Source organism: Arabidopsis thaliana, chromosome 2 (genome assembly GCF_000001735.4).
Source record: "Arabidopsis thaliana chromosome 2, partial sequence".
In the NCBI taxonomy this organism is placed as follows: Eukaryota; Viridiplantae; Streptophyta; class Magnoliopsida; order Brassicales; family Brassicaceae; genus Arabidopsis; species Arabidopsis thaliana.
This window is the reverse complement of record NC_003071.7, coordinates 12,305,770-12,323,950: the sequence shown is the minus strand read 5'-3', so window position 1 is coordinate 12,323,950 and position 18,181 is coordinate 12,305,770. Positions and strand designations below refer to the sequence as shown.

Sequence of the window (18,181 nt, the reverse complement as noted above, 5' to 3'; positions counted from 1 at the left end):
TCTTCTTTTTTTCGTTACCAAAAGTTTTAGCAAGTTAATGACAAAAAACTAGATGTCTAATTATAGACAAATAGTAAAACGAAGAGGTCTTATACCCCTACTTATAGACAAAGATGTCCGATTAGTTTATAGAACCAATAACTCTGGAACATGATTCTAATACAAAAAAACTGAAACTAAGAATCTGAACCTAACGTGTATGATTTGTTTGTGGTATCATCCAAGTTCAAAACTAATGTTTTCAGAATTCAAATTATATATGTCTACGTAATCAATGCGACGCTAAAAGAATTCAACAAAATGATTATTACTGAAACAGACTTTATATATATATATATACATAATAACTCGAACAATATAAGATGTATATATCTGTATCTATACATAACGGTATATACCGTAAAGTTGTTATACAAAAAATACTGAAAGTCTACAAAAATAGAAATTATCAGAAAAAATAAACTTACCCTACACAAGTATACCCTAAAAAGAAAAACGAACAAAAATCAGAAAATAAACCTCCCAAGCTCCAACTTCAAATCTTCGTTCTCTAAAGGCGTCAAGTTCAAGTCCAAACACAAAACTCTTTTTCCATTACCACCGCCTGATTTCTTCATCGTCACCGGCGCTGTAGCCGGCGCCAAACTCCGGCCACCTCCTCCTCCTGATCCACCTCTATGCTTCCTCATGTGACCACCTAAGGCCTGCCCTACCGCGAACTCAGCACCACATATGGGACACTCGTGTTTCACCGGTTTGACTCTCTTAGGAGAAGGAGGTGCGTGGCCTTCAAGCGCTGCGGATCGCCGGTGGCTGGCTCGGTGACCTCCCAAGGCTTGGAACGACGGGAACTCTTTGTTGCATGTCTTGCACGCGAAAACACGGCTTTTGGTGTCGTTTTGATGGGCCTTTGATAGAAGAATCAAGCAATTTGCCATGTTGTTTATCATCTCCATATCTGATCTTCCCCTTTCCATTTGACTGATGATTAAAAAAAAAATCACTCTTTTTTTTTTTGGTTGAGAAATGAAAAATGAAAAATGAAACGAAGACTTTGTTGAATAATGAGTTTTGATCGTGTTTATATAAGCGAAAACTTAGCTTAGCTTTTTTGCATTGACTTTAGTTGTGAGACGGAGAGCTGAAATTCTAGTTTTACCCTTTCCTCTTGCTGAATAAACACCTTTTCGTTGACCTTCCACGTTCAATAATAGTTTCGTGTTATTATATACAAAATAGCAAAAAATAAAACAAAAACTGACTATTCCTTTGATTGCTTATTAATCATCATGTTTAACCGATTAGAAACGAGACAGACATGTAAACAGAATCTATAAGGACATGAGTTAGTGCACTTAATTAAGATAAAACTTCTATAACCATACACTAGATGATGGATTTTTAATTAGTGTTTTGGCTAAATGAGTACAACATCAGCTCAACCGATAATGCAGGGAACAAACACATATTCGAATTCAATGTTTATCAACCATCCTAACTAATTAGTATAAAGAAGTTTTTTAACAACAAAAAAAAAAAAAAAAAAAGTTAACAACTGAAAAAGTAAGTTTTTATGAAATCTCCTAAATGAAAGTTAAAAGATATCTACAACAATATATGTAGGAGACATAAATTATTATATTTCGTTTATTATCAATTGGTTCTTTTTTTGTTGTTACAGTTATTATCAATTAGTTATGTATTTAAGTATTTTAAACTCATTAAACATAGCAAAACCCCAATTGATTGATTCAAAGGTTATTGCTAAATTTGTGATGCTGTTTTGGTACCAACCATTGTTATTGTCTTATTGGTAATACAACTGCGTTTGCCACAACACAAATATTGTTATCATCTAACTATCAACATAATTAATATAAAAAAATAAAAATTGTCAACAAGTAACTATGATTTAATATTTCAAAGTGGAGTTAATAAATATATGGTGGTAACTAAACTAAGAAATTAAAGAGATAACACATGGTGTTAGTAGTTGTACTAGTCGATCTTTCTTAGAGAAACAACGACCATGTCCCATCTTCGAGTTGTACCGGCAAAGAGGATTAACCTACTTGCTCAGAACCGTGGCTTAAAACAACTATGATTTTGATTCTTGGTCGATAAAAACTATGGACCGAAATTAAAGTCTAGAAATCTTTGGTAGTTTACAATTGTTTAAAGATAAGATTATATTAGGAAATGGGTATTTTAGTAATTGAAGAGGAAGTACGGCAAGACTTTTGGTACGGCAAGTTGCGATTGAGTCACACAAACGTCATCGCATACCAAACCAAACGACGAGCAGAAAAATAGTCGTGAGTCAGACGCTCTAGAGTGTTTTACTATTATCTAACCTTTCTCTTTATCCCCAGTTCCCCACTCGCACACTCTCACGCATGCATCTCAAACGCTATTTTTTCCAACTTTTCTTTTTGTGTTTCCTCGTGAAGATATAGATTATCTTCATTCAACATCACGCATGAAAATTACGTTACGTGTTATCTCGTATGTTTTAGGTGTTGATTTAATTCTTAGTGAATCGAAACGAATTTTCTGTGTTCATACTTTAATGGGTTTACATATCCAAATTTAGATATGTTCCATATTATAACTAATGCAAATTTTAATTAAATTTTCTCAAAATTAAGAAGTAAAATATTACATAAGCTCATTCTCATTGATTCAAAAAAAATAATACATGAAGATGGTTAAACCATGCCTAAAACCAAAGAGAAAATAATTAAAATACTGGTTTATATATACCATTCACAAATGTATGTAGACATAATGACAAACCATATGCATTAAATATTTTTTCTTTAGATCTCTCTATGTAAAGTTTTTATGGTCGGTCCCTACAATAAGGATGTCCTATAGTACCAACTACCAAAACTTTTCACTCTATGAAATAGAAATTGGACAAGCAAGTTTTATTTATTTTATCAACGGACATGGAAGTCATATACAATTTTATATAAGTGTAAGTGGCTCGACGCCTTGTTTTTTCAATATATATTAACCAACATGGTGGTCATGTGGCTGATTTTATTGATTTATTTTTGGTTTAAAGTCTTATGAATGTGCGGAACAATACTTTTAGTGATAATAAAACAAAATCTTCAATTATATCATTCAACAACCAGCTTGTTTAAATTATACTCCATCTAGTTCTTTTTTGTTTAATTGTTTAGAAAAAACACACATATTAAAAAAATATATTAAATGTTGATTATAAATGTATTATTTTTAGTGTTTTACAGTTTTCTATAACTCTAAACCAATAATAATTAACTATTTTTTTTGAAAATTACAATTCACTAATATTAACCAATAATATTACATGGAAAACTTAAAAAATCAATCTTTTAGAAACAAATTTTTTTTTCTAAACAATCAAACAAAAAGGAACAGAGGGAATATCTGTTTGACTTAGTGTTTAAAAGTTGCTAATTTAGAATATATATACACTATTTAAATCCAAACTGAGAAGTATTTTTATCCTATAAACTAAGAACAAACTATAATTGTGATTTTTTGGAAATATTTTATATTATAGTGTAAAAACATGAATTTATACTACAATGTTTTGTCTTGAAGATTAGTGATTGCCATTTTCAAAAACTTATCATATAATTTCGAGTTTATAACATTATTTTATATTATTTGACTTGCACCATATTTCCCGGATTCCATTAAAAATTGGAAACTTAATTTTGATTAGATGCGTTTGGTTCAATTTTTCTTCAGTCCTTTAATTCGACACTAACTCTTCCTTTGTTTTGTTAATTGAATCACCATATGGGTTGTGTGCATCTTATATCTAAAGTTTGAAATCTATTATCGTTAAAAAAAAAAAAAAGAGAGGTGTGAAATCGCTTTTTAATCAATCCCAAAATAGTAATCATGAAAAATAATTTTCAACAACAAAAAACCGTACACGAAAAGTACATAGTCGCGCGTGAAGTTGAAGTGTTCATATATGTTTGGAAAAGGGTAGAAAAAAAAAGAGAAGATCGAAGATGATTAAAGTACAGAAAAGTCCATGATTCACGCCGCCCTTTCACAAAAAAATTAAAATCACAAGTTTTTTTAGTCATACTAATACATATTCTAAGATTCTCTAGACTCAAATCATGTCCAAAAAAAATGTCTAGACTCAAATCTATCTACGATCTCTACGGAGTCTAATATTTACCTAATTAATAAATCATGATTCCTTTCAAGCTTTATAACTTACGTGGATAAACTTGTCCCACATAATTAGATTTAAGATTGTGTTTAAATGAACTAATTATTTTGACTCCAAATATGTCTACAGTTGGAGCTTTCCATCGAAATGGCTGGGACATTAGCGATATGAGAATGTGAAGAAGTGAGAAGATACCTTCAGGGAGATGTCATACTCGCTTGAGAGTCAGATCAAAACTTGTTGATGTCAGCAATGCTTTCGTATAGGAACGTTGTTACGGATGATTTGATGAACCATCCTCCAATGGTGTGAGATGGTCCGATGGGCAATATATCAAAAGAAACATGTATCATTTCTGTTTCCTCTTTGTCCGAGAGTTGTTTTTGTGGTATGGATGTTTATTTTTCTTGAGTCTTGGCATGAGCTCTTGTAATACAACCTTTTATTCTTCTCCTTTCGTTTAGTTTAATCGGGGTTTAAGCAGACCAAATGTCAAAATGGGCTTAAGATTAAGTCCACCACATGGGCTATCTATCATGTATAATCATCACATTGTTCCCTTTCAAACTCAAAAGCCATAGCCGTTGAGGCTTGTCAGTCCATATTATGTTCCTTCAGTGGTGCGGATTCTGTTTTTTTTTTTTTTTTTGATAACTGGTGGATGATTATTTTTCCTAACCCCATCTTGGATCACTCCTTCCATCTACAATTAAAAAAATAGACACACCATATTGTAAATACTAATGTGAACATATACAATTTTAAAATATAATTTGAACTTAACCTCAACAAATAAAACTTTGCATCTCACCAATATGCTAATAATTATCATAAAGTATATATTAAATAAAATATTTATCATGAATGATGTATTAAGTAAGAAATTTATCCTAACTTAGTATTAAAATTTGTAGTCAAATAGCCAGCAAAATGACAACGTATATGTGGACCCTTTAATTACTATATAATCATTTGCTTTACAGTAAAAAAAAATATAATACACGTAAACCATAGCAAAAAAATCATCTAGTGTAGTCATGGCAAGAAAAAAGTTAAATCTAACTTACATTTTCAATGATAGAATGAGGAAAAGATCGTTCAAGCAGAGGAGAGAAGGATTTCTGAAGAAACTCAATGATCTCAAGGTTTTATGCGATGTTAATGCATGTGCGGTCGTCTACAATCCATTCAACTCAAATCCAGATGTGTGGCCATCAAAATCGGAGGTGAATAATATCATCAAGAAATTTGAGATGTTACCGGAGACCCAAAAGAAAGTTAAATCGGTGAACCACGAAGAATTTCTCAATCTATACATCTCAAAAGTCGAAAAGCAAAGTAAGAAATTAATTGTAGAAAATAAGGAGACTTGCTTAAAGGAGGTCATGTTCAAGTGTCTTGGTGGGAACATGGGAGATTTTGTTATGAATGATAATGATCGTCTTGACTTATGTAAGTTTATTGATCACTATCTTAGAAATCTTTATCATCATAAAAATGTAACCCTCAACAATCCAAATTTTGAAATCGGAGAATCTTCTTCATTAATGGATATGGCACCAACCGCTACAACTGGAAACATGGCAACAACTGTAGTAGATGAAGGCATGACACCACTTCTTATTGCTGAAGGGAGTTCCTCCTCATTTTTGAATTCTCCACTCTTCAACTCTCCTCAGCTAACCAACGAGTTGCAGCTTATAGTCTCTCAAAACCATAGATTAGAGAATTCTCTGGCAAGTAATCTCTTTTTCAGTGAAGGGCAAGACATTTGCATTCCAGATATGAATCAGGTTTGTATGTTGTAATCATTTTATATATTTTACATCAAAATCTATTTGAGTTTTCTAATAGTATACTTTTCTCAACTAACCAAATAATTGCAGTCCATAATCCCATCAAACCAAGGAGCAGAACATGTGGATTTTCTTGAAAGTAATTTTCTACCTAATAACAATCAAGAAGTTTATATCCCAGTTATGGATCAGGTTTGTATTTTTTTATCATCATCTATAATTTTAAATCAGAAATGATATCTATTCTAGTCTTCAACTCTTCTAAACTAACTAAACAATTGTATTATCTCTTTAAAAAAGGGATCAGAGACAGTTTTTTTTTTGCAAACAATTCCTTTCTAAACACAACCAAGAAATATACATACACTCAAGTTGTAATTTGACTAATATTCATGTAGTTTAACTCATTGTTAACAGAAACATCAATATTGTTATTTGATTGTGTTTCAGGATGAAGTTTACAATCCAAATCAAAATCATTATGAGAACCAACAAGGATTCATTGACGAGATGATGAAATATGCTGAGAAAACAAGTTTTCCTTGGATGGTAGAGAACCACTGTTATAATCACAACCAGTAATAACGCATATCCATCAACGCCGATGTCAATGCCAAAATGTTATCTTTGTTTTCTTTGTCGTTTTTAATAAATTTTCTTAATGACAATCGTTGAATCTGATATGTCTTATCTTTTAGTTCATCAAGTTTTGGTTTTCTAGTTAATATGTTTTCTATAATTATTATTTTGAAGAAATTGATTAATATATTTTTATTAATAAATTTAAAGCCAGATTCTGTATTTTATTTGAGATTTTATTTTTATTTCTGTTTGACTTAGTAAAATTAATCTTCAACTGAAAATCAAGAGTGTTTTGCAAATTCATGAAAAATGTTAATCTAAGAGTTTAAAAAGAAAAAATATATAAACAAAGATGACCAAGAGACTTCGTTCCATCAAAGATGATTTGCTAGAATCTTGTTGTAGAGAACCTACTCTACTAAACCTAAGAATGGGAGAACCCTATATGGAACAACACAAGATAGAAAAATAAGCAAAATATATATTAGAGAAGGCATGTTATCAAAGCTAAAAGTTTGTTATTTACTTAAAAATATGTATCCTCTCCAAATGATATATTCCGCCTATAGTCTCCGTCGAGCCGAGGCCTCCTAAATCTTCATCATCAAGAGTTTAAAGCTTAAGATTTTGTTTTTGAATTGGTGGGCTTGGCCGTTTTCTTACTAGGCTTGCTACTTTATTTATTGCAGGCTCATTTAATTTTAATAAATATGAATAGAGTTAGTGGAAAACTGAAGTTAATTTGATAAATAGAATTTGACTTAGTTTGAATCACATAGAATGAATAGTATACTACTTATTCAGGTTTTCACGTTTTAAAAATATTATTCCGCTATTTTTTACCATTTACAATATTCATCAGGTTTTTATGTTTTCACATTTTTTAAAAGTGAGGCCAATTTATACAACTCACATCTTAAACATATGCCTAGAAAAAACATAACGGTTTTTAGCGTTTTATAAGTATTTAACTGAAACTTAATATATTTTTTTTTTGTTAACAATTATTTAGTTATTTTGCTATATATAATTCTGACATACGAATCAGAGCCATGATAAAACCTGCATATGAACCAAACAAAACTAAAATTTTGTTTCATTTCGAGTAGTTTACGAATAAAGACAAATATGAAATAAAATTTTATAATAATTTGTAGAATCGGTACATCACAAACTTTTAAAATCTTTGGTAGCAGTGCACCAGTCGGGAACAAAGATGAAGTTTACGAGCCTGGAAATTCTCACGAGCAGTGATGGTCAAAACATTACATCCATGTTCCATCTTTTACCTCTTTCTCCTTCTACTTAAGTTAAAGAAAAAATGGTGTTAGTTAGTTTTAATATTGTCACTATTTTCGTCAATATTATCTTACTATTTGATTTCCAGATTATCAAAGGATTGATTAAATAGTTAAATTTCTTTAAAATATATAAATGTTGTGTTTACACTTGCATCTATTTTTTTTGTTTTCAAATTTTAAGTTATTATTTCCATACTTTTTGGCTTTTAATAACAATTTATTAGTTTTTATTCAATATTATACAAACAATTCAAGATTAAAATTTTGTATTTTGCAAATGAAAAATCAAGATTAAAATTTTGTATTTTACAAATGAAAAAAAAATCCTGAAACCATAATTTAATCAAAATATATATCTATATGATCTTGGGTTTTTTTATAAAGGTTTTCAAAAACATTTAATTCTATAATGTATGTTGAAAAGATCAGTAATTCACTTATGTCTAATAAATGGGAAAAAGTCAGATTGTTTCATAACTAACCTGAAAAACAAAATCATGGAAGTACCTTTTTCCGAAAAAATGGAATTCTTTTCCGAATCTTTTGACATATGTATGGTCTTTTTAACCTCCTAATAACCCTTACCAATGATGAACATAACTGAAATATCACTCACCAACATCATTACAACATATGACCTTTGCCCAATTCGTTCACTTTTAGTTCGTTATTATGGCAACCAATATCAATAATTATATCACTTTTCTTCACCAGGCGATTTAACATTCCCACTACATTACAATTTAGAAACTCCCCTTTCCTTTTTTGTTCAGCTCATTGACGTACGGTCTTTATAAATAAATTGTTGGTGTATTTTTCAGACTACTAATAAAGCTACAATACGGAATAGCTGCTGGCGATGAAAAAACTCTCTTTAATTATACTTGAGTAATTCTATACGGAATTAGCTACTAGCTACAATACTTCAGGAGTTCGTTTTTTATTCAGGGACAAAGAAATCATAATTTTTTTTTTTATTATAGAAATATGAACTATATAAGTAGGAGTGTATAGAGATTTTTTTCATAAGATTTTTTTTTTTTTAACTTCAATTAGGTCTCTAGAAAACAAGATTTCTTGCAATGTCCTAGACAAAGTTTTCCTTTTTCACACAAAATATAGAAACAAATTGCTATTCAACTTTCCGATGTGGGAAAAGTTTTTAACAAAAACTTAAATGAAAAAGTTCCTCTACAAAATAGATGCCAATGGCCAGCACATGTAGGAAAATTCATATAGCTTCTCTCAAACGTGAGAATGTCTTCTAGAACCAAACTTCGAATTTAAATCCCCCTCAAGTTCAATTTGCAGATCACATTCTCAATGGTTACTCGTATTGTTGAACATTTCATGAATAATATGGTTTCGGAGCCAGTTTTACTTTCTACAAATTTTTTATAGTTGAGTTAAAAACTTGATTGCTTCTTCTTTTTGTCTTTTCGTTTGCGGTTACAATACTTGAGTATTGTCAAATTTTCCGCTATTCAACTAAATGACTCATGAGCTTATCAAGTTTATCCCAGCTATTTAACTTCCCATGTTTCATATATAGCAATTTATTAATGCTTTTAAAAACCCAATCATCATACACTTGACCGCTTTTTATTATTTTAATCTATAAAGGACGAACCTCATTTTTGCATATGATTATCTTTTACTATTCTTAACGCCTAAAGGTATACATTCTCCTTATCTCTGAAGAACTTTAAAAAGAGTGAGAACGAAACTAATTGAAAAAAAAACAAATTTGATAAAGATCTTCTTTAAGTGTATCAATTTTAACAGGATGTGCCATATATTTATGGGTGTAGGCCAAATTTGGTGACAAAGATTTTAAAAGTATTGCAAATTTATCTCGACGTAGATCGTCACACGATGTAATTTTTTTGCTTATGATGATAAGAAAAATGGATTATAAGTATTGATCTAACTATGAGGTATTGTTTGGACGCCTTGATCATTTGACAAGAGTGTGGTTCTACAATTGTATTGGTGTTAGGACGAAAGGTGTGAAGTGTAAACTTGCTACAACTATGTGTAGCATGTGGCGACTTGATCACTTAAATTTTGGTCCAAATACTTTTTATGTGTAACGGGTTTGCGGACAATTCTTGTCAATTGATTTCTTCACCATAAAATTTAAGTGATCTCGGTTACCCAATGTTATATGAAATTTTTAAAAACTATGAATAAAGTTGCGGTTAAGTGGAAGAGAAAGGATCCTAAGCTTTTACTTACCATCATCAATGATTTTGTCCTTCAAAGGCTACAAGGACGTATATATGCTGGCGGTGTATATAAATAAAGAAAAATATTATAGTGCGATGCGAATGATTGATATTCTAATTGTTTTTACCTCAACTTTTAACTCGCACTCATCATTTGCAAGTACAAATCCCTAGGTAGTCTAAAAGACTGACCAAACAAACCATACCGACAGATACCTGTAACTTCTGCGTGTAAGGTATTCATTGTTTTATTCGCACTTTCTTGAAATAAAGGATGATCTTCATATAATATGGTTACTCTAACAGATTAAATAGAGTGAAAAGGATTAAGGTATTCATTGTTTAATACCAACTTTTTCGTGAACTAAATATGGTTTTATATAAGAATCCAGGCTTGATTTTGAATAATGCAAAGTCATTGTGTTACCAACCGGATAAAAATTCACATACAATGCATGTTTGTTGATAAAAATAAAATAAAATAAATCACAAATCACACATTAATATGAAATTAAAACTTAAAAGACAATGAGAATATGCGTATATAAGTATTAACTGCATATCTAGATTTCTTTTGGGAGTTATACTTTATTGGAAAGAATTTGATGTGATTTGCTTGAAATAATATATCGGGCCACATGTTGCCTTGAATTGAGAGGCTAGTTTTTTCTTCCTTGGACATTATACGAGGCACTTGGTTTTTAGGGTTCAGACAACTGAATCTTTTACACTCGAGGAAAATATTGGTGTCACGTCGAATGTCTTTTCTATCTCCCAATCACAAACATTGATGTAATTTCTATGCAACAACCACATTTAAATAACGACAATGTTATTTTCTTTCGTATGAAGTTTCTAAAGGAATTAATAATATTTCGTGGGAAAAAGAAAAGTAGTTTCTAAAGTGGAGGCTAAAACCACAATCAATAAGATAATGCACCAAAGGTTATATATGTTCCACATATGTGTGTTTGTTTATTTTTCTTTTGGGACCTCAACTGCTTTAAGATGCTCGTTGGATTTGGTATTATTATACTATCTAAAGTTGTTAAGTATTTGGAGAAAAATTATGCAACTGATGGGGGTAGTTTAAATGAATATTAGTGATGGCTATAGTGCTGATTGCTGAAGGATTGGTCTTGACGCGAATCCCGAGAAAACTGATGAACAAATATGCTCAACAGAAACATAAGAGCAACTAGAAATAGAGGAAGATGCAATTGACAAGTTCATATTCTTCTATGCAATTGTCAATTGTAATTTACAGCAGAAACTATTTGTAAATAGACCCCCAAAAATATTTAGTTTTATGATAAATGCCCTCAAATTTCAAAATTGTTTATAATAACCCAATTTGTTTTTGTTACTTTGACCCCCAAATTTTCAGGCAGGTTCTGTCTCTAGTAGCTCAACACGTTTATATATTAGATCCATTTTTTCTTTTTGGCTTATATATACAAAGTCAACTTAGCCAGCCTATGCATCAGCCCAAATTGCTTGTTACGTATAACTCAAGAAATATCGTAAAGCAAGTAATGCAACTTCTAGTAATTAATAACTTTTATATATTATTATGCTTAACTCAATAAGTTTATTCATTGTTGATAACTTCCTCAAAATTGTAAAATCCTTACAAAATTCAATGTTATTATATTTTTAATAAATCAATGAGATTGCTCAAAGTTGATAAAAATGACTCAATCTCTTTCAGAGTGACCAGTTTTTTTTCAATATTGTGGAAGGATTCTTCATGTTTATGGATCAATTTATTAATGGAGGCCGTCGGAAGGATGTTATACTGTTCTTGGAGAAAAAGGCCAAACTGGTTTTTTTTTTAGTGAGAAAATGGTGTTTAAGCAAAGTTGATTAAACAATAATTTTCACTTAATTATATAAATGTGTAGGTATATGAAGCAAATACATTGAACCTAATGAAAGACAAAAAAAAACTCCTTTTTTATAATCCGCCGGTCTTATCTTTGATCACATGCTTATCAAATTTAGGCGCTTGTCTTTTCCCATCCATGTCTACACCTTGTTATTTTATTGACAAGGTTATGCATTGTCCATATCTAAGTGTATGCATAATGCATACATGATAAATATATTTGTTCAGTCAGTTCATATATATAGTCTTGTACTAAATATAAAACATACTGTAGCATGTTCCCATTTGTCTAAACTAGATTACAAGATTTTCTTAAGAAAAATGTTACATTAAGATCGGTAACTATGTTGTCGTATTATAAAACTACAATTATTGAACAGTGCCGGCCTTGAACACAAGCAAGCCATGTATTTTATTTTTGCTTATATATACGTGAGATAATTTCTTACAAAGCAGTAAACAATTAAAGGAAAAAAAGAGGCGAGAATTTAAAAAACAAAAACGGCGAATTCATTGTTGTAAAAGATTATTGTAGTTGCCGACAAAAGAGAAAAAGAAAACATCATTACTTTAACAATATAACAAAGAAGGAAGAAAACAGAATAAAATTGGGTCATACGAAATTGTTAGACGCGGAAATAGTTGAGATTATGAAAGAATGGCATGTTCATCAATAATGAAATTAGGCAATCTAAGGACTTTGATCATTTGTTTCGCATTGAGCTAATATTAATCTTCTACGTTTCCTATTTTCATTATACATGCGAATGTTCCAACAATTCTATTTGAAAATTGTTAATGATAAGTGTGAAAACTCCTGCATACACTGCAACGAGACAACAAAGGTTGTCTCTGGCATTATTCTTATTCCTTCTCACTCCCCATGTTCTTCAATATTTGTCTTTTCATATAGAAATTATTTAACATTCTAAACAAATAAATTATTAAAAATTGGTTACACAATCAGTATAGACTATAGAATTTAAACTAAAATTTTATGAAACTCTTTACTTCCAAAATTATGTCTGTAGCTGGCAATATTAGTTTTTTATAGTTGAGATTTTTCTTTTTTTTTTTTGGAATGACGAAACCCATGTGGCGTTCATTTTTGTAAGTTAGAAGACAAGGTTAGTTTATACAACTAATAATGAATTCATTATTGTACAAGTCAAAATATTTGTATATTCAGTTTCTTGGGCAGTGCATAAGGAAATCTAGGAGCGTCTCGTGGTTTGATAGAATACTTATAAAAATATACGTTACTCTTACTATACAAACTATTTTTATTCCATTATCCATTTTTTTAAATAATAATATAGTTTTGTTCATCCTTGGATTCACGTAGAGCCAATGATTGTCGCCATCGTGCAACCTCCGGTGATCAAGTGTTTTGTACGGTAGGACCCATTCTTTTTTATCTTATTCGGGCCATCCATGCGGATACATAACTTTCAACAAACGAAAATAGCCAATACATAACATAATTTAGTAACATATTATCACTTTTTCATGTAGTCACTAGAAATATTAATAGTTCAAATGTTTCGATTTGAAGAATTTGATATTTCAACTGACATTTCAAGTATAATGGTGCGTTAACCAGGCAATTTGATCTAGGTTCCTATATATGTCGGTAAAATACACAATAACGAAAATACGGTACTCGATCTTCTTTTTGCTTGCAAGTGTTGTATTGTTGAAATTCTTGTGGATATATCTTAGGCCTTGAATGTTTTGTAGATTTTGTAAGAGTTTTTGGATTTTGTTTTTCAAAAACTTATTTTCATACCAATCAAGATGTTAAAATTTTGGTTTCCTTACAATTTAGAAAAGCTATTTTGTTGTAGTTTTCCATTCATGATTTTAGTTTTTTAGTTTTCCTAAAGTTTAGGGAATCTAGTTTTTACTCCATCAACGTTATTTTTCTCGAAAACTAAAAACTAATTTTTAGAGTTTTTAAAACAAAAATATATTAACAAAAATCTAAAACTAAAATCTAAAATGTAGAAACTAAAATCTAAATCCAAAAACTGAATCGAAAATCAGCAACCATTCAGGGCCTGAATCTAAAATCAGCATCCATTCAGGGCCTTAGTGTGTCAGTAAAATGTATTTATTGATAAGTGTCATGAACTCTGCCAAAAGCGATTAAGTTTAAAGTTGATATAAAAAAAACATTTATATAAAAATGTGATTGTTGGATGAAAATTTATTTGTTGATATTTATAAATTGCCGGATTGCTTAAAGGATGAATCCCTTTACGGGTTGTTTATTTTCAACCAGTATGATTTGAAAATGTTTCTAAACTCAGACCTATATTACAGCTAGATACTTTTCTAGTATACATAAATATTCGATCTAAAAGTAAATACTAAATACTTACCTTTGATAAATTTTAGCAATAATAATAAGGCATTAAAAACGCGTAATTTAAGCGCATTATTGTAACTGATATGGTGTGTTACTCATTAATACTTTTAACCATACGAAGCAAGTATTAATTTCAAAGTAGTGTGACAAACAAAAAAAGGTAATAGTCTCTACTCTCTAATAATACCAAAAATAACGACGATGTGCTGACTCACAATTACGGACTTTAGCAAGTCACCCTTTTACTATAGTTCCAACTGATATACATGAGAAACGTGTACGTATTTATTTTATCAGTAATTTACCTGTTTTATTTATTTGTCTATTTTCTGGTTAATAAAAAAAAAATCCAGCCTCCAAATTATATATTTAGGTTGAAATAACACTAGATTCCACAGCACTAGATTATTTTTGAGTAATTTATTTTTAGATTGGTTCATTAGAAGCTGGATTTTCCAATAGAATTTAAACACTTTGATATATTTTTGGAAACATTAACCAAAACATTTAATACAATTTAAGAAACTTTATACACATAGTTATAAATTTAAAGTAAAGTTCATAATTATAAATTACTATAAACAAAATAATAAATGTAATAAGTCATAACATGCATGTTGTGTATAAATGTCATGCATGATCGGTTAAAAAATGGTAAAACATGGAAATAACGAATTATTTTAAGGAAGAGACAAAGTCCCTGCTTAAGTGGGAGAGGTTTTAGGAAAGATAGCTCAGTGCTGCTAGGGAGAGAGAAAGGACAAATATGGCATCTTACCAAGTTTTCGAGTCAAACAAAATTAATCATTTTCTATTATCATCTTTATACTAATTGTTTTTAAAAAAAATTATGACATGACATGAACGACATTGCTCCCTCTTGTCCTCTCTTGCTATGCCTTCTTCTTCTACACTATAAGAACACCCACAACATTCCCCCTGCAACTCCCTCTCTCTCTATTACTCTCTTTATCTCTCTAAGAAACCAGAGAAAAAAGACAAACTATCTCTCTTTCTCTCTGTTCCTCTCTTTATCTCTCTAAGAAACCAGAGAAGAAAAGACAAAATCTCTCTTATCTCTTTCTCTCTAAGAAACAAGAAGAGAAGAGACCAAACAAATGGAAGAGTTGGGTTCTATTTGGTTTTACCAAGAGGTTAGTTTTCCTTAATAATATGAATTTTAAAGGCCATTTTGTGTAATTGTTCTATTAACCAAATCAACATTTTAGCATGATGTTCAATTTTTTGCATTTTTATATGGATGATCAATTCTAGAGTCTTGTCCTTCAGAATGATTGTGTGTGTGTGATTGGAATTCTAATCACTTTGGTTTACTGAGTAATAATCTATCTTTCTTTTTTCTTCCCAACATTTTACTTTTAGTTAACTCCGACATTATAAAACTCTAAGATCTATGAAAATCTATCAGAACAATCCATTTCACCTACATAAAATGTGACTTCTTGTACTTTTCTGACCCTTTTAACACAAAAAGACTATTTTCTTTTTTTGTCTTTTTATTTAATTATTTTCTAGCCCTGACGTTTATATATAATAATAATAATTAATATGTTTGGTTTACATTTAGTAACGTTTTGAGTGAATTCTTGACCCCATGAACCCAAGGTTGTTATCACACATGATTAGTAAAACCAATGTATTTTTTATTATTATGTTTCCTTTTCACTATACTTTTTTTCTAGATGTTGATGTCTTCAATGATTCAGCCAATCTTTTTTTCTTCATTTTAATATCAATTAATTTCTGACTTTTAACCCTTTTTGATATTATTACAGAGTATGGATGAATTAAGACAAAAGCTTCAATATAGTTCCTTTGAACTCGAAGCCGTGAAAGCAAAAGCTAATGAAGAAACAAAACTTCACCAAGAAGAAGTGAAGAATCTTCTTCATCTTCTCAAACTTGCTCGTCAAGAAAGAGACGAAGCTAAAGATCAATTACAAAAACTTCTCACAATCAAAACAAATTCAAGCATAACCGAGTCAAACTCTCACGGTTCTTCACCGGTTGACTCGTTCTTCGAACCGGTCTCATCCTCGGAATTCTCCAATTTCAACATGGTACCTGAACCGATTAACCAAGTCAAATTCAAGAACCGACAACAACTCGTTAACCGGAACTTGAAGAAGATTGATCCTGTGGATGCTCTAATGGATGAGATCATAAAAGGTAAAGCTTTACCGGAGAAAGGGAAGCTTCTTCAAACTGTGATGGAATCTGGACCGTTGCTTCAAACACTTCTTGTTGCTGGTCCACTTCCACGGTGGCGTAATCCTCCCCCGCTTCAACAGAGCTTTAGAGTCCCTCCGATCTCTAACTCTTACGGTTGTTTACCGGCGACGACAACGACTTCAATGCTGAATTTTAGAGGTTGCTCTGTTCCTAGAATTGCTACCGGAATTGAAGTTGCAACTAAACGACAACGATTTCATTAGTGTTTTTGTTGTTACAATTATTTTTCTTTTATTGCTCTGTTTTTTTTTTGGTTATTTACTTAGTTATTTGGAATTATATTATTGTAAAGATTTAAAAATCGTTTTTGGAGGGTTTAAGAGTTTGTGTGTATATTGGAGTATAAACGATTTGAGATTCTGGAGTTTAGGTATTCATGAATTATACTTATATCATCATTGATCCTGATTCCATATAGTATACCATGTTCGATTAAGTAGCTAATTTTTGGATAATTTGATGACATAAAATGAGTTCTAGACCTTAATTTATGTGGTTATGCTTAAATAAAATATTTCTAAGTTTTCTCATAATTATGTTTTAAATTGTAACATTTAAACGCAGAAACAAACAAACAATGAAGACCTAAACCAAACAAGAATTTCTGATGGAAATTTGAGTTGTTTTCATCAACTTTTATTAAAACTATAGAGATAAAATACATGTATTTTTGGCCTGGAGATCACTGGTGTGCCTAACTCTCACAGTTGTAGAGTATAAAGATCAAAGACCCTAAAGTAGAGACAAATCAAGACAGAGGACTTGGTCTTGTTTCTAAAAAAATATTCAATTAAAGACAATACAGTTTTATGGGTTGGATTGTGACCAGTGTTTGTGGTGGCTTTCGGTCATGTTCTTGTACAAAGTTAGGCGCAAAACATGTTCTGTTTCCTTAGTTGCAACTGCTATGAACGGCCATCAACTTCAACTAGTTTCAAAGAAGTTGCATTGTTGTGTCCTCAAATCACTGTTACATAAGTTGAAAAATTAAAATTGTTTGGCTTTTGAAGATGGAGAAAATAAGGTTGTTCCTTGAAGTTTTGGTCATTTCACAGAACTTATCGATGTTATCAAAATGACCATCATCTTTTTCTCCTTAGAGAAAAAAAGGATTAATTAAAACTGAGTTTTGGGCTTTGTGGAGAACTAGACTGGACTCCACTACAGTAGTCACAAAAACTCAAGTGGGCTTTGTAAGCTTATTACAAAAACAAATTTCCATCACAACGCAAACTAATATATACATTTTAAAAAAAATTATTAAAAAATAAAAAGTGTTACATGTAAGTGAACATCTTTAGGGCCTGAATGTGGAGCAAGTTTACTATCTAAATTATTTATTTATTTATTAAATAATTGTTTTTTTTTGTCGACTTATTTATTAAAATATTTTAAAAATGGCTCTCTTGATTAGAATATATAATAGGGTTCTTAGCCGTTGCACCATTCTTGACAAAAAAAAAAAAAAAAAAAGCCCTCGCACCACTAGCCCTCCCTTACGAACAGTTTGATTATGATTATTAAAACATCATTTATTATTTAATAAAACAATCTATAGAATATAAATCGTCAA

General features: G+C 30.5%; 3 protein-coding genes and 1 long non-coding RNA gene across 4 annotated transcripts; 3 read left to right on the top strand and 1 right to left on the bottom strand.

Annotated features, from left to right (window-relative positions):
* Positions 1-366: 366 nt before the first annotated feature.
* AT2G28710 (C2H2-type zinc finger family protein) lies at positions 367-1,565 on the bottom strand. The gene is made up of 2 exons (NM_128432.2): positions 1,526-1,565; positions 367-1,003 (listed from the first exon to the last, which is right to left on the bottom strand). Exon 2 carries the CDS (start codon positions 975-977, stop codon positions 507-509), a length of 471 nt encoding a protein of 156 aa, NP_180439.1. The 5' UTR covers positions 978-1,003; positions 1,526-1,565; the 3' UTR covers positions 367-506.
* A 2,837-nt stretch (positions 1,566-4,402) lies between these two features.
* On the top strand, positions 4,403-4,828 carry AT2G08290. The gene is made up of 2 exons (NR_140313.1): positions 4,403-4,535; positions 4,656-4,828. It is a non-coding gene; the product is annotated as an other RNA (long non-coding RNA).
* A 332-nt stretch (positions 4,829-5,160) lies between these two features.
* AGL46 (AGAMOUS-like 46) lies at positions 5,161-6,785 on the top strand. Its single transcript, NM_128431.3, has 3 exons — positions 5,161-5,982; positions 6,076-6,177; positions 6,436-6,785. Exons 1-3 carry the CDS (start codon positions 5,227-5,229, stop codon positions 6,565-6,567), a joined length of 990 nt encoding a protein of 329 aa, NP_180438.2. The 5' UTR covers positions 5,161-5,226; the 3' UTR covers positions 6,568-6,785.
* An 8,522-nt stretch (positions 6,786-15,307) lies between these two features.
* Positions 15,308-17,066, top strand: AT2G28690 (TOX high mobility group box protein, putative (DUF1635)). Its single transcript, NM_128430.3, has 2 exons — positions 15,308-15,509; positions 16,152-17,066. The coding sequence occupies exons 1-2, from the start codon at positions 15,474-15,476 to the stop codon at positions 16,809-16,811; spliced, it is 696 nt and encodes a 231-aa protein (NP_180437.2). The 5' UTR covers positions 15,308-15,473; the 3' UTR covers positions 16,812-17,066.
* The last annotated feature ends 1,115 nt before the right edge of the window (positions 17,067-18,181 follow it).

What these genes read in the sequence shown, in the direction of transcription:
- AT2G28710 (NM_128432.2), bottom strand. Translation starts at nt 977, where the DNA reads ATGGAAAGGGGAAGATCAGATATGGAGATGATAAACAACATGGCAAAT.
- AGL46 (NM_128431.3), top strand. Translation starts at nt 5,227, where the DNA reads ATGGCAAGAAAAAAGTTAAATCTAACTTACATTTTCAATGATAGAATG. An exon ending in GCATTCCAGATATGAATCAG is followed by an intron (nt 5,983 to 6,075) that starts GTTTGTATGTTG and finishes AAATAATTGCAG; the next exon opens with TCCATAATCCCATCAAACCA. An exon ending in ATATCCCAGTTATGGATCAG is followed by an intron (nt 6,178 to 6,435) that starts GTTTGTATTTTT and finishes ATTGTGTTTCAG; the next exon opens with GATGAAGTTTACAATCCAAA.
- AT2G28690 (NM_128430.3), top strand. Translation starts at nt 15,474, where the DNA reads ATGGAAGAGTTGGGTTCTATTTGGTTTTACCAAGAG. An exon ending in CTATTTGGTTTTACCAAGAG is followed by an intron (nt 15,510 to 16,151) that starts GTTAGTTTTCCT and finishes ATATTATTACAG; the next exon opens with AGTATGGATGAATTAAGACA.